This window comes from Emydura macquarii, unplaced genomic scaffold, assembly GCF_026122565.2.
Source record: "Emydura macquarii macquarii isolate MOO-44397 ecotype Brisbane River unplaced genomic scaffold, CSIRO-AGI_Emac_v2 contig_2636, whole genome shotgun sequence".
Taxonomy (NCBI): domain Eukaryota; kingdom Metazoa; phylum Chordata; order Testudines; family Chelidae; genus Emydura; species Emydura macquarii.
In genome coordinates, this window is record NW_027132773.1 from 7,535,762 (window position 1) to 7,558,001 (window position 22,240).

Here is a 22,240-nt window from a genome sequence, read left to right on the forward strand (position 1 = left end):
TAGAAAACCTCAAGAGTACCATCTTCCCTCATTTCTTTGACACTTCTCCCCAGGAAACAGATTTAGTTACTAAGAAAAGAAAACCGTAGCCTGTGTCATGCTCAGAGGAGTAGTCAGTCCCTCTAAGCCCAGAAGAGGGAGGAGAACTCTCCTGTTCTGTCTTGGACCAATCTGAATCTGATGATTTAGGTACCTTTTCTTCCAGGATAAAATAGATAAGTTGGTGGATCTTGTTAATTAAAAATAATTAACCCAGCCATGCAGTTCCCTTCAGCCTAAGACTCATTCAAGATGAAGCAAAGAAAGCAGGATACAGTGCCTTTCAGGTATCAGAATTGCTGGAAGATATAGTGGACTCTGAATAGGCCGACTCGGAAAAGAAGCAGTTCATTATCAGTGTCATCCAAAAATGACACCAAGTTCAATTGCATAAGACCACCAAATCTGTTTCTGTTCCCAAGATTGATGACTCCTCCTTCCACCTCAGTCAAAACCAGTTTCATCATAGGGAAGGCTCAGTTCCTGTGGATGGAGCTAGAACTCCAAAGGACTTAATACTCTAGAAGTTTGAGCTCTCTAAAATGGACTTTGAATCCTCCTCCATTGCATTATAAGCATCTTGAAGTCTCAGCTTGCACTGCCTTATCCATCACTCATTCCCCCACTACACCCACATAGAAAGAGATTTCATAGGGACCTAAGGGAAGATTCTAGATAAAGAGATGTTAAACTCATCCTGAGTTTTATGTACTATGCAGCCTGTGATGTTATCAGGTTCTTTGCCAGATCCATCCTCTGAAACCTCAGGTTTGCAGAGATGTGTGTGACCCCCAGGACACTTGTTATCAAGGCACGCTTCAATGGGGTGAAACTTCTGAGAGAATTGTTTGAGAAAATGATAAAGGATTCTTCAGACCTGAACAAGATCACATGAAACCAACCCTTTTCTAGAGACTCCAGAGTGAGCAGTAAATACTTTATACCACAACTTTTAAGTTTCAGCAGTTCAAAACCATTTATCTTTTTGTCACTCTTGTTCCATTGATGCTAGAAAATATTTTCCAAACTACAACCTGAGAGGGCCCTCACATGCAGCTTCTCCTTCCTGAATGAAGCTTGTTGGATCAGAAGCACATCCCTATAAGAGGAAGACCGAAGAACTTTCCTCGACCTTGAGCCTTTAGTATTTCAGGTAGATGGGCTTTTGAAATAATTGCAGAAGGACCCCTTAGGGATTTTCAAGATTCCACTCTTTTCTCTGTCCTGTCATCTTCTCTTCCTCAGGGCCTCACAAAATGACAAGCGTCTCTGAACAATGTAGCAAAACTCATTGATGTAGAGGCCATCATTCCCAATGCCAGTAATCAAGAAATGTTTAGGTTTTTAGTCAAGACCTTTCACAGTGCAAAAAGAGAGCAGGAGTTTTTCCCCCATTCTGGGACCTGTCAAGGATGAATCTAGTAGTTTGCAAAGCCCAATTCTGGTTAGATACCACCACTCAAGAATTTGCCTCTCCAGATTTTCTTTGTTCCATTGATTTCAAATAGGCCTATTGTCATATCTGTGTACATCACAAATGGTACCTACCCTTTGCAATTAGATGACAACAGTCCATTTCAGGCAGTGCCCGTTGGCCTTTTCTCCACCATTCAAGATTTTATAAAACATGTTTATCTTGATTAGCTTGTCTGAATCAGAAAGGCATCCATATTTACCATTACGTGGACCACCCCAGAGTAGTTGCTTTTTGGACTAGCCATCAGGATTATCCAGATTCTCAAGAACCACAGGTTCATAGTCAGTTACGAGAAGAACTCCTTAATTCAGTTTCTGGAACCCATTCACTTCGTCTGGACAAGCCTTGGTCTGGCCCATATGCCCACAAGATTGAAAATCTGATCAAGATGTTTGTTGATGAACAACAGAAGTCAGCTCACCAGGCCTTTCATTGATGGGTATGATGGTGTCCCCTGCAGAGATGAAGCCATGGGCAATACTACATCTCTCCTTTTGCAGAATTTTCTCATTGATGGTTGGATTATAAGAACAGGAGTTGGATCATTTGCTCACTCTTCCTTTTGCACTAAAATTATTGCTTCCCTTGTGGATATCCCCTCAACAATTATGTAAAAGTATATTTCTGACCAGTCAACCAGCAATGACCTTGTCAGGATGGGGAGCACAGATGGCCTCCCACATTATTTAGGGCAAATGGTCATTCTGGGAATGACATCACTGTCTCTATTTCCTGGAGATTTTTTTGGAGATATTTTGGAGATATTTTTTTTGGAGATATTTTTTTCTGCCTGGAGATTGCTCTGTTGTTTTCTAACTTGTTCTCTAGTTCTCATATTCCCTCAGCTATGGCAGTATTCCCAGGAGTCAAATATGAGTGCACAACCCCAAAATGCCAACAGGGGGAACTTGCAAGTAAGTGGGGGGTGGGGGGAATCACAAGAGGAAACTTTGCCTCGGAAGCTTGGGGCAAAGGCAGAAAACACAGGAGTACTGCACTGATCGACCAGCAGGTACCCACACAGAGAAGCTAAAATCACAGGTAAGGACACCATTTTTACTTTTGTCTTCCTCTAGCTCATGTGGCTTGTTGCAGCTTTTTCAATCTTCCCATTCAACTTCCCTTTAAAAGGAAGAAGAAAATAGGCACTGATTAAGTGCAGCTAATTCAGGGTTTTTACTGGGGATAGTTTGGGGCACACTCTTGCTTCCATGGTTTCAGCTGAAGTTATGGATTTAGTCTTGTCCCATTAATGTCAAAACCAACAATAATATCAATTTATTGTAAAAAGGAATTAATAAAGAATTAAGGATACTAAATGACTCTCAACCTTAACTGGATTTGAAACTGTTTTTTTTTCTTTAGAATAATAGATGTCTACAACCATGTGTTATATTTTTCTCCTGTAATTATAATTCCCCCTGTTGTCTGTAGATTAGAGCAGGACATTAGGCATTAGGAAACAAGTTCTAATCCTAACACTGGTACTGGTTTGCTGTGTTACTATGGATAGATCAGTGTGAGACTTCTCAGTACCTCTATGAGACCCCTCTGTGCCCCAGTGTTCCCATGTGCAAAACAATCACGTCTTTGTCTTCAGTTTGAGATATTCAAATGGAAAGCGCTATAGAAGTGAAAACTATTATTAGTATTTAATTAACTGTTTTATAGCCCAGTTATGCAATGCTATAATTCCACTTTGGGGTTCTGATCACAGCATAAACCACATATTCTTCTGTTGCATTTTTTATCTTTTATAGGAAAAAACCAGAAGATTTCTATTTGAAAAATGATTTTATTTACAATTATGTCATCCAAAAATGTGCACTTTGTACTAATATGTCATAACAATTTTACTATGAGACTTTCATTTGTATGCTGCACTATGGGAACAATACAGAATACATAGGTATTATGCATGTGTGCACAAGTGCACACATGCATACAAAGCATATATACGTTTTAATTGAGTTACTTTTTGGAAGATGATGCAAATGAGTTACATTGAAAACATTAATGGGCTAAATTTCTCCTTGATGTAACTCCACTGTCTTCAGAGAAGATACCTGAAGGATGTTTATCTCAGTGAATTTTGTAAATGATCAAATTCAAGCAAATATACAAACCAAAGACAAAACAAAACACTCCCCAAATCCTCTCTTCCCCCACAAACAAACCAGTCCCTTCCCACCCACCCTTTTATTTGTTTGCTTGCATTTTAACATGTAGGGACACAAAACACCAGAATATTGAGTTTATAGGTCAAATCTTAGATCTCATTGCAAATGTCTTCAATGAAAGGCTGTATGACCTTTGATTCTTAACACCCCAAAAAATCAATATCCATACCTAGGCAATACCTAAATAAAATAGCCTGATTTTTAGAGGTGCTAAGCACACTGATCCCACAAACCACAAATGGACTTGTGGATGCTCGGCATGTCTGAAACAAAATCCACAGGCCATTTATTTAGATATCTAAATATGGATCTAGATGCCTAACTTTGTGGATCTAATTTTGAAAAGTTTGGCCTAATATTTTATATACCTATAAAGATTTATGTATAAAGGTCGGGGTTTCCTAGAGCATACACCACAATGGCATCGAGCGTAAGGAGAGTTCTCGTCCGACTATTCATCCAATCCAAATTCCCAAACTGGTGCTATGATTTTTTTTTTTCTTTAACCGCATATGGGAAGAACAAATGCATCTTTCTTTCAGAAAAATAATTCTTACTTTGTCTGTTTCTTCTGTAACACAGGTCTTATTAATTACTTATTTTCAAAGGCCTTTCCAGTATTTGGCTTATCAGAATTAAGAATTGTTAATTTACTTGTATGAAATTAATGTTAGTGATTCATTTCTGTTTGTTGTTGCTGACAGATAGAATATTTTGATGAATTTAAGTATGTTTAAAACTTTCCCACTGAGATTACTGTGATTGTTTTTCATTTGATATCATGCCTTTTTGATAAGGGAAGTTATCTTTCTTCAAAAACATTTTTTGGTCATTCTGTATATTCCATGAATCCGTTTTGTTTGATGTAATTTATTCCATAACAGTGTAGTTCCTGACATATGTTTGTTTCTTAGGCAAACGTGTAAAACTCTTCAAGTCCGAATGGAGAAGTAGAAAAAGGAGATTTCTGCTGTGCCTGATGACAATTTTTGATTTTTACACACACACAAAATATTCTGGCTCCACGCTGGAGTCCTAGTTGTGATGAATCCTAGGCTTGGTCGGATTCTAAGGAAGGGCCAGAAGGTTCGTTGAGGAGTAAAGAGTCAAAACCACTCCAGAAATGTGTTCCAGCCCTGGTTTATTACTCACACAGCAGCAGGTGTGTACAAATACAGGTTTCCACAGTCTTAACAGGATTTGCTGTACCTTATTCTTTATTGCAGCTACTTGTAGTGCGCCACATGCCCATGAACCTTGGGTTACTGTTAGGGAAAATAATTGGGTGTGTCTTCAGGAAAGATGATGTACTCTGCTGCTAGCCATTGTAGAGGTGTCAACCAATTAAGGCAGCTGGGACCTTTCTTCCACTTTTAATTGTCTTTCTTAACTCATTCTGCTCTCAGAGATAGAGAAAACTCCTTTAATTTGGGTTGGTCAAGAATATACCAAGAACATGTACCAATACTCTACTGGAAGGGACTGAGACACTCTGGAGATTAGGGCAGTATGAGAACCTACATAGAACAGAATAGAAGAATATACTTGGTACTCTCAGTTAGGCATTGTATATCTTCATAGGAAGTAGCTCTTCATCCTGCACTGGATCACTCAAAACTCCAGAAAAAGTTTAGCATAAGGCAAAGAGGGGCTTTACTATATTCCTAAAGGCTGGTAGATGTTGAAAACTTTTCTTTAAAAACAGCATTTTAGATAAAATACTGTAGAGCTCTGTGCAGTTTCCTGAAAAATATGCAGTGCTCTAAAATGAATAATGATTTGTCTACAGTCTGAGCTTTAACAATGGTTTAACACATGCTAAGTGGGGATGGACTGAGTGGCAAAGTTCAGGTTAGATTCAAGCACAGAAGAGAGACTCAGGAGACCTAGATTTCTTTGCTACTGACTTACTGTGGGATCCTTGGGAAATTGCATAGACCAAAATTTTCAAATGTAGGTGGCTAAATTTAGGCAAATTAGAGTAAAGTTTTGAAAAGCACCTAAGTGACTTAGGCACCTAAGATCCTACATCTCATTAAAAGCTAATGATCCTATGTTTACTGCAAATATCTAGTAAGTAGCCTGAGGTGCTGAGCACTTACAAATGTAACTGAAGTCACTCAAGTTTGAAAATTTTGGTTCATGTGATTTGCCCAAGCCAAATATCAAGTCTATGGCAGACCAGGAAAACAGCCTAGGTCTCCTGGCTCTCCACTTTCTGTTTTAAGATCAGGCTTATACTATGAAAGGTATGGTTGAATGGTGTTAAAGTTTCCAGAGCCCTTTGAAGCAGTTTCCTGAGCTCACATGGACTTGGCTGCCTACAGTTGGGAATACGTAAATCCATATATACCTACTGTATATTATATCTGGATTTAGATGCCTAATTGTAGACATTCATGTTTGAAAATTTTGTCTTTAACATCTCTTCTTTACTTCTAAAAAGAGAACAATAAAATACTTATCTCACATGGATGTTATGAGGCTTATTTAATTAACATTTATAAAACATTTTAAAATTCTCAGATGCAAGGCATTATAAAAGTGCACAGTAGTGCAATGATATCAGAGAATGCCTTCCAATTTCACAAGCCGATCTTTTTCAGAGTGGATGAACATGCACAAGTGGCAGTACAAACTCATCTGCTTTCATAAATCACACATGAATGATAGTTTATGGCAAGCGCACTGTATGGATGTCAAAGTTCCAAGAAATAGTGCATGTCCATCTGTTCAAAAGATTTGTTTTTAGTCTAGATCTTCATTTGCAGAGTGCAGGAAACTAAAAACTATTGACAGATGTTTGTTTCTGGTTGTGCGGGCCTGCACTGATTCTGAATTCTAATATTAATATTAGGCTTTGAAAAGAAAAGCGTCATTATTCTTCCCATAGATACGTGTAACTAGCACTAGCCGGTTGGATCTATTCCCTGTTAGGAAAAAACCACAAATGAATTGTTTTTCTGAGCCTCTTTTCTTAATGTTTTTGTGAAACATTAATGCCTTAGTATGAATGTGTGAACAAGAATTAGGAAGCAGAAAAGGAAGGAAGTGTACTGTGTCCACATTAGAGAACTCCTTCTTGTTGCACAATTACAGAACTCTGCCGCCATTCCCAACTTTTACAAATATAAAACCTAATTCTCTAAAACTTTATTCACATAGTAAGGATTGGAAGGAGAAGGTCCAATAAACAAGCTTATATGAATGTTATCATATGAAGAGGTAGGTTAGGCTAGCTTATCATATTTATCTTATCTTGTCAAGGAGAATAACATGAAACTCAGGGTACATAGCCAGGAATTTCTGTGAAATGCCCCTTCCCTTCTTTATTTAGTATAAGGGGGAGCTAGCAGCAATCACTATGTTTTGGTTGCCTAATGTTATCCATTATAAGAAATTCTTGCAACCTTTTCTTTTAAGAAGGTCTCATACTTCCATTGTTTGCAGCTGCCCTTTGATATTCTGATGGGGATCCCTGGAAAGTGCCTTTTCTTTGTCCCATGAAATTCCATTTAGATTAGGGTGAGATATAAAGTGTTAAAAATCACCAGATCCCTTCTCTTGCTTGCGTTCCTCAGAAAACTGTTGATGGCCTGCCAAAATCACCAAACATTCCCAGGCCAGGCTCATGGAGTGGCAACATAACCACACCCTCCGTTGGGATCACCAGAGGATTGGCAAGCTGTAGCACGGTTGGAGAGAAGAGAGCTGTGCTGGGTCTTCCAGATCCAGAAATAGCCTTAGTATTCCATTAACTCTTTCCCTGGGAGTGGTATGTGAGACAGAAGCTCCATCAACTCCTGGGGAGGGGGAGGGGAGAGAAAGAGATTTACAGCCTCAATTCTGTCCCCTTGCGTATATACATTATGATATAATCTTTTAACTACATTATAACATGTTTCCCCCCCCCACAGAACCTCTGCCTTATTCAATGCACAGGATGGGCACACAGGAGACAGCGTTACAATTGCATGGGCAATCTTAAATCTGGCAGTTCCTAACTTTTGAGTGCCTGACTCTGCAACCTAAATAACATTCTTTTAATATAATTGTGTATGTATAATACAATAAATGTAGTAAAAAAAACCATGAAAAGAGCTGTCTGTCAAAAAGCTGATAATGATCAAAGTATGGTAAAAAGTAGATGATGGACACAGAATGTTCCAGTGCACACGGATTTCAAAATATTGTGCACCGTTGGCTGGCTACTTATCTTCTAATGTTATTAAACTATTAAGTGAGAATAATTATTACACTTAGAGACTACCCTATGGTTAGCAAATACATATAGATGTATTTACCACTCTGAATGAATAGGTCTTTATATAAAAACACACTGAATCACATATGGACTGGATCCTGCAACCCTTACTCACATTAATAAATGACCCTAATTCAGTGGTTGCCAACCTTTTTGGCTCGAGGGCCATAGATATCATTTTTACAACCCTGAAGGGCCACCAGTCTCTGCCAGCAGGCCCCCCACCTCCCCGCAGCCAGATGGAGGTCGTTCAGTGAGAAGGCTGTCTCCTTGCTGAGCTCCCCTCCCCCTACCTCCCCGCAGCCAGACGGAGGTCGTTCAGTGAGGAGGCTGTCTCCTTGCTGAGCTCCCCTCCCCCTAGCTGCAGCAAAGAAACTGAGCTCCATCTGATCTCCCATCCCCTTGGCTGCAGCAAGGAGCCTGCACCAGTCTTTTACCCACACGGAAACGCACTCCGCCTGGGTCCTTAGGCAGCAGCTCCTGTCTGCAGCCAGCAGGAGGGGAGCAGTGGGCCACTTTGAAAACTTCCACGGGCCACTTTTGGCCCCCAGGCCACAGGTTGGGAACCACTGCCCTAACTCAAATAGTCTCATTGAGTAAAGAGGGACTTTGAGTTAAAGGTTGCATTTATGGACATGATCTTGCCCCCACAGGTGTAGAGAGGTGTAAGCCTTGGTCCTGTGTAAGCAGGAGTTGTTGTATCGGGGGTTCATTCCCAGGGGAGGGAAGACACTGTTTCCACTATACCTCAGTCCTGGGAATTTCACCAGTGGAAGGCAGCTTTAAGTTGTATCTAGAGTTCTAGGACTGGAATTTGTCCACAGAATGTATTGAATCAGTGTCTACCAAATCAATTGGTCGTGCCCCCTCCTGGCTAGCAATGCCAACTTTTTGTACTGCACAGGATAAGTCTGAGGTTCATTTCCATGGCATCTTCTGAGTCCTAGTCTACACTACACGGTTAGGTTGATGTAAGGTGCCTTGTGTTGACCTAGCTATGGAAGTGTCTTCACTTAAATTTGACTCCCTCCAATGTAAGTGCCTCTCTGTACTGATTTAGTAACACCACCTGTGGTGTAGAGTCACAGTTGATGTAATTAGGTTGACAGTGTCAGTGTAGACACTGTGTTACTTACATCAACTGCGTTACTTACATCGAGGTGGCCTTCAGGAGCCATCTCACAATGCCCCATACTGGTAATACAATTGATACAAGTCCTTTGGGTAAAGATGCACACCGCTGACACAAGGAGCCAACCGTGCCCCCACACAAGCAATTTAATAACTGGTGGCTGTATGTTAATGTAAGTTAGGTCAATATAATTTTGTAGTGTAGACATGGCCTCAGTTACACTGGCAAGAGATGGTGTAACCCAGGCTGAATCTGACCCTAAATGTTCACCCAACCACATGAAGAAATATGTTAAAGTTCACTTGTATTAAATTATATAGTTTTGTTTTAAAATAAAGCAAGTGAGTTCACATCCAATTACAGCCAACTTACAGCAGCCACTCACCAATTTAAATTAAAAAGCCTGCAACTGCAGAGTAATTATACTTTAATTGCACATTTACAAAACAGAAATGAAGTAAGTCTAATTCATTGTATTCATAATATAACAACCATGTGAAAAAAGACATTAGCATAAAGGGAGCAATTATGTTCCAAGTATGAACAAATTAATTCAAATAAATATTTAGGTGTTGAAGGTGTTATGTCCTTTTTTCACTAAGCAGCAGAAAAGTTAATTTTCAGATTTATTATTAAATGAAAAGTTGGTTGGAATTGATTTGTTCCCATTTGGTGTATTACTGTTCTCTTAGGATTTTAAAGATCGAGTATGTACTGCTGTCAAACCTTGTTTTTCCATAAAAAAATATATTGGCACCATACCTTGCCTTCCAGCTGCTCAAATGAAAAGCTTGCACACTATCCAAAACTAAACATTTCTGTAAATAATGCAGATAGATATTAGCTAAAATTTAACTGCTTCTTCAGGAAATTGACTTCAGCCTCCAAGGGATCTATTCTCCCCTTAATGTGTGTGCGTGTAACTTCCATTACTGTTAATAGCTGATGTGTGCTTACTCATAACAAGAGTCACGTGGTACATAAAGGCAAATACGGACCACTGTGTGAGTCACTCAGATTAACAGTATGTGACCTGTAAATTAAAAAAAAATAAAAAAAGGAAGACAGGTGGAGTAACATCAATGCTGGCATGGGAAAGCAGTTAGAAATGCCAATGAAATCATTGTAATGAAAAACAAACTGAAAAATAGTCAGTGAGGCTTGATTTCATATTCTGTATAAACATGATTGACATCCAGTGCAATAGTGTTGTGCAATACTGTACAACAGATTGTCACAAAGATTTATTATAACTGTCTATTCTGTGTATCACAGTGCAAGTGTGGGCACATTCCCCAGATTTAGTGCTGGATTTTTTAAAAGTCTGACTTCTGTCTTTACACAATTGTGTGCCCAACTACAGCAATGGTACATCTGCTGTGAAAACAGTCATGGAGATATGTAACTGACCATTTGGGTGTGAAAATGCTCATTTTGCTTGAACATATATCCATGTTTGTCCATAGAGACCTTTGGTGTTACAAAAATAATTAGCATTTGCATGTACATTGCTACACACATTCAAAGGTTTTTGACCTGGAAATCTGACGATAAAATCATTGTAGCTGTACATCAACTCATAGTATATATGTAGTGGTGCATTACATGTGATAATTTGCAGAGCCCTGTGATAAACTTAATATTATTATATGCCTTTTACCACCTCAAAGGTGTAAAACATGGTCCTGCCACTGTCCAACAGCAAATAGTATAAAACAAGGTTTAGGATTTGGTATACAGGGATCTGAGTCTCGTGGCAATTACACTAGGAAATTCATGTCAGTGGTGAGAAATCTGTTGACTGAAACACACAAAGGAAAAAAATCAAAACTAGGCAAAAAGCACTGCAAAGGAAATTGAGTGATTGTGAAAAACAAACGTAATTAAAATCTATCAAAGTGTCTTTTTTAGAGAGGGTGAATATTGGTTAGAGTCTCTTATCCTGTCAAACAGTCCTTTTTGGTGAGGAAGAAAGGATTAGTTCTGTTGTTCAGTTTTGAATTGGGAACGATAATCTCTTTCCTGCTTTTGACAGAAGACAAACGCAGAAGGGAGAGAAGACATAGGATAGTAAAGATGGGGAGAAATAGGTTTTTGGTTCATGTTCTTTGGCCAGACGATCTGTATCCTGTCATGGATGGATGCTCTCTGCTGGCAAGTAGGCCACAACAGCTGTTGCTCTGCACCCTGGCTTGCCTCCCTGGACAGGAACATAATCTGGTTGTTCTGGTCAGATCCCTCTCTTTCACTGGTCCTTCTTGGGCCAAGCAGAGTTGAATGGGCATCTCAGCTCCCTGCACTGTGCCATTCAGCATAGCTGATTTCAGGATGAGATGAGGTCTGAGAAACTGAGAGAGAGCTAGGACAGGAGAAAGGTAATGGGGAATGGAAAGGGACACATGAGAGAGGGGAAAACAGTAGAATCTCTCAAGTATCAGGATGGGTTCCTTGCTGGTGCGGCAGTGATGGTCGAGAACCCACTACTGGAGCATCTGGGCGTTATGGCAAATATCCTTCCACCACAGCTAAGGTGGTGGCAGAAGTCTTCTTTCTTTCTTTCTTTTCCCCCAAGCCTCTTTTTAAGGGCCACAAAAACGGGTAATGAGTGGAATGGCTCCATCTGCTCATTGTTTTGACCACTAATTAGGCCTAATTTTCAAAGCACTAATTTTGGTGCATTAATTCCCAATCCCCTACTCCTCTTGTTTACCAGTCATAATTTTAATAGAATACTTGGGTGGTATCAGGTTAAATTAATTCCGTCTTTCTGTCTCCTTTTTAAAACTTTTAAAAACAATTTTATATAGCAGGCCATTGTGACAATTCATGAACCTTTTACTCACTTTCCACTGGTGTATTTGCCATGGTACTAAGCAGGAAGATGTCTCTGTGTATCAAACTCCGAACCTTGTTTATGCTGTTCAATGTTAGGCAGTTTCAGGTTCATATTAACTCTTTGACTCTTTTGACCAATTTGTTCCATCTAAATTAATACATCATCTGCATTTTAACCAGTAATCTGTCCCCTAGGGATCCTAGCATTCAAACCTGTGAGCAGTTTCAAAGGGCTGCCATTGAGGGGGAAAATGCTACAGAAATGTTTCCTTCTCTTGCCATATCTCCCATTCTATCTAATATGGAATTCTTCTTCTCCCAATTTACACTGGTCTGAAGTGCTGGATATGCAATATTCCAACTTGGATCAACAACAGATTTAAAGGCTCCTCTGTTGTGAACTTCAGGGCTAAAAATATGCTGACTTGTATGACCGTGGTAGTTTCAGTGATATAAAGCTTTCTCAGTGCTGAAGAAGCCAGAACAGAATACACATCACAGTGACTATCTTTTCACAGGGTGCATCACAGGGGTCCTCACAGCTATTCTGCATTGACCATGGTGCCATGGCCATTGAGTACCTGCCCTCTTTGGGGAATCTAGCACTGCTACTAGGATTTTCATTCTCCAGGCACTCCGTCTTACCATTGACTATAATTTGGAATAGGCCTATTTAATCCACTACAGTTGCCTATATATTTTTCAGATTAAAGTAGCATGAATCTACCTAAAGAATGGATCTGGGGTAGGTATGCTGTGTTGGCCATTTATTTTTTTGAATGCCCAATGCAATAATAGTATTATTTCTTGATTTTTTTTTCAGACAATGTTGCAGAATAGAAATAGTCGTATGAGCCAGTGAAAACTAGGTAAAATAAATGTAATAAACAAACATATATCATAGAAATCACAATTTCGTTACTGCTTTTCTAGTGCAAATTCTAGAAATTACCCAATGTTGAAGGCAAAACTAAGTAATGAAACTCCTAAATCAATCCTTTTAAAATTCTGCTCAACGTTTCTGCTCTGCAGAGCTGACAAGAGCTGTATGCAAATGATTTTGCTGAGGGCAAAGGAATGCTTCATCATTAACAAGCATGACCCTTCTCTCTATGATCAAAATGTAAAACATATGGCCCTTGATGTCATAGACTGTTATTATGACCAATCCAATAGGTTGCTCCTCAAGAGTAGGGATAGTGTCCCTTGACACAATTTTATATTAAAAAGTAACATGATTATTAATTGTATCCACTGACACAGCAGAAATATTCCTCAAAGTAATATTTCTTTAATATGACAGGTTTTTTTAAAATGTTTCATGTATAAAATTCAAATCAGACATAGGGAAAATCCAATTACTGTGAAATATTTTGTCTCCCGCTTGCTTTTCCTGTGGTCCTTCTGGTTTACATTAGCTTGGGTGAAACTGCTCTAGGGAGATTTTTGATAGTTATTGTATGAACAGTGAATAATAGGGTAACCTAGCTCTTGTTTATGGTATGTGTGCTTTTCTTCTCAAATGCTCCTTTTCCCTATTATGATTAGTGTTTGCTAAAATGTAGTTAGTCTTTAACAGCATAATACATCTTAATATAATATGAAAATATGAAGAAATAAGAAACAAATTTCTAAATCACTCTTACTGTTCAAGCCCAGCCAATAACAGTGTTGTGAAAGCAGAGTTGTTACAATTCATAACCTCTTAATGTTGGAGCTGATGGAGGTAGTGCAGAATAGTCCTTGTGAAACTCAATACTTCTGACTGTGTGGTGACTGAGATTTTGTGACCTTTGATATTTTTTCAGGACAGACAACCCCACATTTTAAAGTGCAGTCACAGTTAAGATATCTAATTCCCTCACGCCGGCCCCAGTGAAGCAAAGCACTGAAGTACATACGTAATTTAAAGATTGGGTAACCCCATTTTGATATCAGTGGGACTAATCACTTGCTGATAATTATGCCCACATTCAAGCACTTCACTAGACTGAAGTTTCATAAACCCCTTTTCCAGTACCTAAAACCAGATGCTATGTCTAAAGTTTTGATATTCTTTAATTTTCTTTTTCTTTATAGGTAACCCGATAGCTAAAGAAAACTCAAGTGTATCTCAAGGCTGATAATGCTAACATAACAGGAATTTCATACCTACATGCAATCCTTGAAGTGAATTTTCTCTGCTGGGGTGTATTGGCTTGTAATCAGCAACAGCTTGAGATCAAAACTACTGGAAAATCATTGTGAACTTTTTTGTCACAAAGATTTCAACTGATTGAACTATATACACTTACAAAATTGCACTTGCTGAGGAATTTATGGCTGCAATCTAAAGCGGTGATGCTCAGAGGGTGTAGAAGAGGCAGCAATCTTTCGGGTTCTCCATTCCAGACCGACGGCTTTTCATCTTTTCAAAAGCAGTCTTCGAAATGTACTGGTTCTTTCACTCTGAAACGTTCCCTGGTCCTTTGTACAAATTGCTGGTGGGACTGCACGCTACTTTAATCAAATTTATGTTGCAGAACTTGTCCTCTGGCATAGCGCAGTTTTAGACATTTTTATTTGTATTTCTAATCTTGGAGCTCTGAGGCTACATGTTTCAACATCTTGAAGTTGCTTTTGTTATAGGAATGGAAATATATATCCTTCATTAATAATTATTGTTGACAAGTAATAGTTATTGGAATACATCAATCAAATAAGAATGTATAGCCAGCCTGACAGGTTTCCCTAAGGCTAACCAACTACTGCAACTCTTTGGCAGTTGAATAAGTGGTGGTCAAAACTCAATTGCCATTTTCATTATAAGTATTTTATACCTTTAAAATATACATTTCCATTTAGTCTGAAGATGATGGGTGTTCCTGGTATGTCCTTTATTTCCTTAACCTTAAGTCCTTCCAAGTTGACAGTAAGCAGTAAATGACATTAGCTAGTCCCTTTTTTTGTAAAGGTAGACAGGGATGCATGCAAGTTTTACAATTCTGAGATTGGATGCCATTCATTCAGAGTTTCTTTTAGTTATTTATTTTTTAAAACTATCTCTTGCTTGAACACAAGTACTATCTGGATGCTTATGTAGATGTCTGCTCAGTCTGTTGATAAAGGAAAAAATTATTTCCCCTCAAATCTGCAGTTCATGAATGTTTTGCTTACAGTTATCCAGTCCAGGTCTTCTAGTCCTTCCCATAGTCAGTTTCCCAAAAACAACATTTATTTTCCTATTTTCTATTTCTATAGCAATTTTTTGTGATGTGCTGCTCCATGAAAACCCTTAATATTTAAAGGCCTTAAACATCTATGAACTTTGTTTCTAAGTTATTACCGAATGTATAATTTTATACTCCATTTAATATATTCAGTATCACTGATAATAATAAGACGAAGGAACCCTTAGAATCCATTATTGTACTGTATTGACGCTGCAGAAGCATTCTAACTGAGAGAGAGAGAGAGAGTTATACAGTATGCTTTGTTGTGTAAATTGAGACAAAGATCACACCACCTCAAACCTAGTGAAAATAATTGTATGGGCAGTTTCATTCAAATGGCCTGCATGGTTACTGGTATCTTAAAGAAAGAGGGAAGTCTTTTAATAGTTACAAGCCGTTGACTTGGCTAATTAGTTATAAATTGGGTTCCATGATGGATGAACACCCTGGAATGCTTTGGTTTGTTACAGTAGCCACGGCTCTTTCAAGACCATTTCATTATCTCTCCTGTTTTATTGCACAGGAAAGCTAAAAATTAATGATTGTTGGGAGTAATTTAAGATATATCTTTTATCATTCTGCTGAGAAATAATCAAAACTGTTGGCAGGGAAAGATATTCTTTTCTGATTAAAATTTAATTTGGATAAACTGTAGTAACACTAGTTATCTCAGTATTTTAAAATGGATTAATATTGTCTTGGTTTGTGCTAAAAAAGGTGTGGGGAATTAATAGCATCTTAAAAAAGAAAAGTAAGTCCTTTGTTTGGAAGAGTACAAAGTATAAATGTGTTATTTTGTAGAATATGAGTTTGGTCTTAATTTGGCCAAAATTCTGCATCATGCTTCTCAATATATGTTTCCTTTGACTTCGTTCTTTAAATCAACACTGAAAATACTGTATTATATACAAGTGTAACACATGCTTATCAATAGGTGAAAATAAATGGATTTTCAAATATACTGAATAGATTATCTGCAGTAGATTAATGTTGTGACTATTCATAACAAGTGAATAAAATTGTGATATCAAAATGACTCCCTGTATCGATATGCACTTAGAATATCGGTTCTGTTTACTCATAGAGCAAAGGGTTTTATCCTCAGTGGAAAAGAAAATCATGGACTATATTAATTTCATGTTTCTTTAGAAAAACTTGGAGTAAAGTCTACCATTTTCAATTTTCAGAAGGAAGCAGTTTGAAGAGATATTTTAGCATTTTCTTCTATGACACACACTTTTATTTAAGGGAACTGTCATGTTTCAAATGATAAATATTAGAGTTGAGCAAAATTCAGAATTTTCATCCTGTGGTAAATTCTGACATGGAAGCATTTGGTTTTGGGACAAAATATTGAAATTTTTCCCAGAATGGAAATTCTGAAAAAATTTGATTTGTACATTTTTGACCAAAACAAAGCATTTAGATATTCCCAAAATGAAAATATTTTTGTTTTGTTCTGTTGTACTGACCTGAAACACTTTGTCACAAGTCAGTCAAACACTAAACTGCATTTTCCTATTGTGGTGGATTGACTCCTGGGAGTTGTAGTTCAGGAGCCTGGTGCCCCCGTTTTCCCTTATGGGCCAGGCTCCCTGGTTGGACCATATCTGCAGTCATGTGACTCCCACAATGCACCATGCAGCTCAGTCAGAGGAAAATCCGAATTGCATTATGGAAGATGGAGTCATCCAAAGAGCCCAGCCACATGAAGGAATGGGAGCCCGAATTATAACTTCCAGAAGGCAACATTCTGATAGGAAAATGCAGTTTAATGATCTGGTGAACTATTGAAAACCAAATATTTTGGGTCCATGTGACAACATTAAAATGTTCCAGTTTATGTCAAACTGACCTGAAGTTAAATATTTCATTTCTCTTTTCCTGATAGAAAATGTAAATTTTCAGGAAAATCTAAATTTTCCTGTGTCATTTGTATTTTTCTCTCTGAAAATCATTTCAACAGAAAATTCCCAACCATCTCTAATAAATATGAAATTCACTTAAGAATAACCTTGCAAACATATCTCTTGTTAGTGTGTTGAATATTGGTCAGTAACCTGTCAAATATTTCCATTTTTAATAGCACTGAAACCATCCATTCCAATAGTCTAGCTGAAGAAGCCATTCTGATTTAAACACAAGGAAGTAAAGAGCCACCCTTGACAATTTTAATTTTGTTTCAATGTTTCAACACTTCATTGTGACACCACATTTAATTTATTGCAACTTTTTCTGTATAGTATCTTTCATATAATCTCAAAATGCTTTACATCATTACACAAAATGCATAGAACAGTTTTGTTTTAAAACTACAGTATATTTTAATGTATATTATTCTGTAAGTGATCTGTCAAGTATTTGCATAATCATAAATTCATATGCATTTTGTTAACAAGTTGTGATTATATAGCTATCATCTAACGTATATGACATATATAGGAATATAGATAGAAAACACTAAATTATTATTGACACTTATTCTGTTGATTTACTGTCTTATTCCTCAGCCTGGAATTATTGCACATCAGCTGCTAGCCAAGATACTGGCAAGTGGAGCGTGGTTTTGATTTGCAGTGCTAATATCATCTTAATCTTTTTTGTTTTCTTCCTAATAGTAAAATCTCTTGAGGTCTGCATTAAAAATGTCACAGCTAAACAATCTGATGGAATTAAATAGTTTCTCATAATTTCAGTGCTATTAGGAACATTACCTAATCACTGCTGTCAGGCTTCACAGTTCAGTTCTTCTTCTGGAAAACACTTACTGTTTGTTCTTTCATGGCATTAGAAAATGTTCCCAAATTAATCTTTAAAGTCATTTAGGAGAGCTTACAAAAGCTATCTGTTGCCACTTCACTGTCAGTCAGACTAAATATTTTGGTGAAAATGTCCTCCTTGGCTTCCTGTTGTGCAACTTCTATGTGGGCTTGCACTACTTATGTGCTGATTACAAGATGTGATACGCAAAATATCTGAATGTTCTGTTACGTCATTCTGACAGCTAATGACATATGTTGCCAACATCTCTTAATGCAAAGAGAAGTTTAAGACTGTCTGACAAGAAAACTATTTCCAGTCACACATCAAATATTATTAGTAAGCTCTCTCTCTCTCTCTCCCTCTCAGATCTCTGTTAAATGGGCTCCTATGGGCAGCAGTAGCTAGGGGAAGTTCTGGTAGTTCAGTTCCACCACAGAGCTGCTGGGGACACTGAACTAGTGTGGCAGCGTAAGACTTCTGCGATAATCCGAACCTCCCATTGATGAGCAAGGCCTGTATGGAACTGTATGGCTCGGAGAGCAGGTCTGCCATTGTCAGGCGGTGGGGAATTTTGCTTCATTTTCCAAAGGAACAATGTGCGTTTAGGGCCTGATCCAAACCCCATTAAAGTCAATGGAAAGACCCTCACTGACTTCAGTGAGCTTCATAGGAGATCCACATTGGGAGTTGAGGGTGGACAGCACCTGCAGGATAAGGCTTATAGGACCCAATTCAGCAAGTTGCATAAGGATGTGCTTAACTTGAAGCATGCGACTACTCAGTTAGGCACATGCTGTAAGAGTGTTGCTGAATTGAGGCCTTAGACTGCATAACTGCTGAAGTCAGAAATGGTCTCACCTTCCACTGGAAGGCTTGCCTCCAAAAGGAGGTGCTGAGAGAAGAATGAGAACTAACCATCTAATTTTCAAATACAATTTCACATTTTATTGTGCAAAATATTTCTTACCATGAGAGAGAGAGAGAGAGAGAGAGGTCAGGGTGTGGTATTGAGCAGGATGGCAAAATTATTTTAAACAAATTGAAATCAAGGGTATTTCTCCAGGAAGGGCATCTGTAATTCAGTTACATTTATAATCTTCCTATAAAGTTTACCTTTTACAAAATATGAATCCTTTGTTTCCCAGCTAGTAGAAAATATACACTGTGTGCAGTAAATGAAGAAGGCAAAATAAAAAAACTCCTGTCTTTTTTTACACTGGGGGAAAGGAAGTCAAGGTTCCCCTTTGTAGTATATGCTGTAGGAGCTACTCCCTAAACCTCCCAGATCCCCAGGGATTAGTTCAAATCAGTAGGAGGCAGTGGACATCCATGTGGGGGTGGGCCATGAGGGTCCTTACAGGCTCTGTAGCCGAACGGGCGCTAGTCCATGGCAGCATCACTCTAATGTAGTATGAAAGTTTCCTGATATTTGTAGATCCTCAGAAAAAACTGTGAGGGAAGCACCTGTTTACTAGTCCTAGGCTTCTGGACAGCTATCACATATCAGTGACTTTTGGTCACTTTTGAGCTGGTCTGGATTTGAACAGCTAAAAATGTTTCATTTTCAAATAAATATCCCATTTTTTACATAATGAAAAGTGTTTTCTGCCATGTGAACTTTTAGGCTTATGCTATGGAAAACTGGTAAATTCTTTTCAAGTTATTTTCCATTTCTCCCTATTATCACACACTAAAATGGTTTGTGGTAGTGTGGCTAGAAGAGAAATAGAGCTCATCCTGTTTGTTTATTGAGTGTCATTAGTATTTACAGATAAAACATCACTCATCAGATCAACATCAGCATTGATTTAAGATTTGCTGTCAGAATCCGATTATAAGGCATTTCCATACTTTCAAAACTTTATTTAAAAAAACAAACAGGCCTATTCTGTTACATCAATGGAGGTTCTGCTTTTATGGAAGGAGACAAAATAGTCATGGCTTCTGGGCCAAGAGATGCAGAAGGGAGGGAGTGCCATTTTGATAGCTCAATCCCATTGTTTCCCTTTCTCTCAGACCCTGTGGTGCACCCGATGGGCCCTGTCATAAGGGATCTATAGCCTGGAATGGGGCAGGCCCAGTGGAATTTACATCATCCCACTACCCACTCCTACAGGAATCCTCACACAAGTTAATATGGAGTCAGAGTTAAGTGTTAATAAAGCCTCTGTGCGAAAAGCCCTGTGCTCTGGTGGTGAATCCTTGAAAATTTGCAGGACATAGGAGTTAAACCCCTTGCACATTTGGTGATCTGGGGATAGGCAAACTCTGGCCTCCCAGTACAGAAAGGAAATTCTGCAAGTGAACCTCACTGAGCTTCCAGAAGCCTACACTGTTTTGTCTAATGTAGCATGTATCTGATATTTTCTCTAGTTTAGGCACCATTATCTCTGTGTCACTATGGCTTCTGATGCCTGACTACTTGATACCTTCAGTTGGGAAAATTTGATCAAAATACTTTACTTTTTCTGTTCTAATGAAGCATTTTCTGGATTTAATTTGATTTTTTTCCTCTCTCTAGAACCTTGGAACATGGTAGGTAGAGTAGCATCATGTTCTTCCATAGTTATTCAAAAAACCCCAACAATATAATATCTTCACTGTCTTAAATTCATGAAGCCCAATGCTGGTTTCATCCACATTCTTTTGAAAAACACTTTTTGGGCTGAATGAATATCAAATGGTAACCCAGTGAACGAGTTTCTCCCTTGTGAAATATTAAACATGGGAATCATTGAACTTCCTTTGTCCAGCTCTATCTGCCGTGGCCCTGATCTGGCATCTAGAGCACCAAAGAAGTGCAACCAGCTGATTTTTTTTATTATATCATCATATATAGGTATCTGATAATCTTTTCTCTTCGTATCTTGGTCAGTTCAGGCAACATAATCTGTTTAGAGGGAAGTGCCAATGCTTGGGAGTAAGGAATATAAACTCTCCCCTTACTGGTGTTGTATTCAATTAACTTTTTCTCCTTTATTCCTTTTTTTTTTTGCCTCCTTTAATTTTTTTTCTTGAGCTGGGATCCAGCCAGTTCTGACAAAATGGCTCATTGTGCGCAGGCAGGAACTAGGAACACAGAGCAATCTGAGTGGTAGTTAAAGAGGTAAGTGCTTTATTAGCAGTGGCCTGGAAGTGACATAGAAAGATTTTGCAGCACTTCTGGGGGTAGTGATACATTATCATTTCCTAAAGTGGTTTCCAGCACAGCGGACATTAAAACATTTTTGCCTAAATGTAGATGATATGTACTTCAATATGCTCACTGATCATAAAGCTGATGGAATGGTCGTCTTTGTATGGCAGATGATATCAGCAGAATTTACAAATAGATGAAGATTATTTTTCTAATGTCCATGGGGCCAGGTAGACAGAATTTGGTCCCAGATGCTCTGCCTAATATTCACGGTAAAAGGGACTTGAAAACAATGCCTCCATATGCCATAATTGCTGGAGTTATTTCTTAGACATATTCCCTTGTCATCCTTCATATGTGGAGCTCATTAGATTCCTAGTGGGAGAACATATGGAAGGGGAAGATGATGGAAACATTATGAAACAGATTGTATATTTACATTTATATTATAAAAGACCTCTGTGCTCACAGAAAACATGATGGAGAAAGTTCGGACTCATCCTTCCCACTTCATAATGGGATAAACATTTTTACAACTATCATCTTAGTCCTTTTAGAAGACACTTAAACACAGTGGGTGAAATGCTGGCCCCACTCTCACCAATGGAAGTTTTGCCATTGACGTCAGTGGGGCAAGGATTTTATCCACTTTTTCTAAAGTCATAATCAAGTCATGCTCCTGCAAACTGCTTGTGTAGAATCCTATTGATTTCAGTGAATTCTGTGTGAAGGCAGGGGTCCATTTGAATAGCACTGTTACAGGATTGGGCCATTAACTGTAGGTTTGTTACATAGGCTATGACAAAAGCAGGGTCTAAAAGGGTTTTTGTCCTAAGTTGAAGGTTTTTTCCGTCCAGCTCAGCTGGTTGGTGAACAGGATTCCGCCTTGAATTTTTACCAATCTAGCTCTATAATCACTGTGGAGGAGTATTTTTTTTAAAAGGTAAACTATTAATAATTAACTATTTGGTTTTTACTTCATGATTTCCCATGACAAAAAAGTTCTCCTAATTTAAAATATTGTGTGCAATGACTTTTCCTATTTTTAAAATTAAAATGAATTTTTCATGTTGCTGCCATGACAAAACCACGACTTTCCCCATCTTTTTCCAACTATTCAAGTTGTATGTGGGTGGATAGTTCCCTCCCTCCTCAGAATGAAGAGCTATTGCAGTTTAGTGACCTGATAAACATGAAGAATC

At 38.3% G+C, this 22,240-nt stretch overlaps 1 protein-coding gene across 2 annotated transcripts in view; it reads left to right on the top strand.

Moving 5' to 3' along the window:
* Positions 1-17,141, top strand: part of TAFA2 (TAFA chemokine like family member 2) — a 71,546-nt gene extending 54,405 nt beyond the window's left edge. Inside the window, exons 5-6 of one of the 2 annotated variants that reach the window (XR_010922846.1) lie at positions 4,611-4,858; positions 14,007-17,141. Coding sequence is in view for 1 of the 2 variants with exons in the window: in XM_067564136.1 (XP_067420237.1) it covers positions 4,611-4,622 (12 nt within the window). In the remaining variant the exon portion in view is untranslated. Of the gene's footprint in view, positions 1-4,610; positions 4,889-14,006 lie in introns of those variants that run through there. The other variant, XM_067564136.1, reaches the window with a different exon arrangement.
* Positions 17,142-22,240: the final 5,099 nt, after the last annotated feature.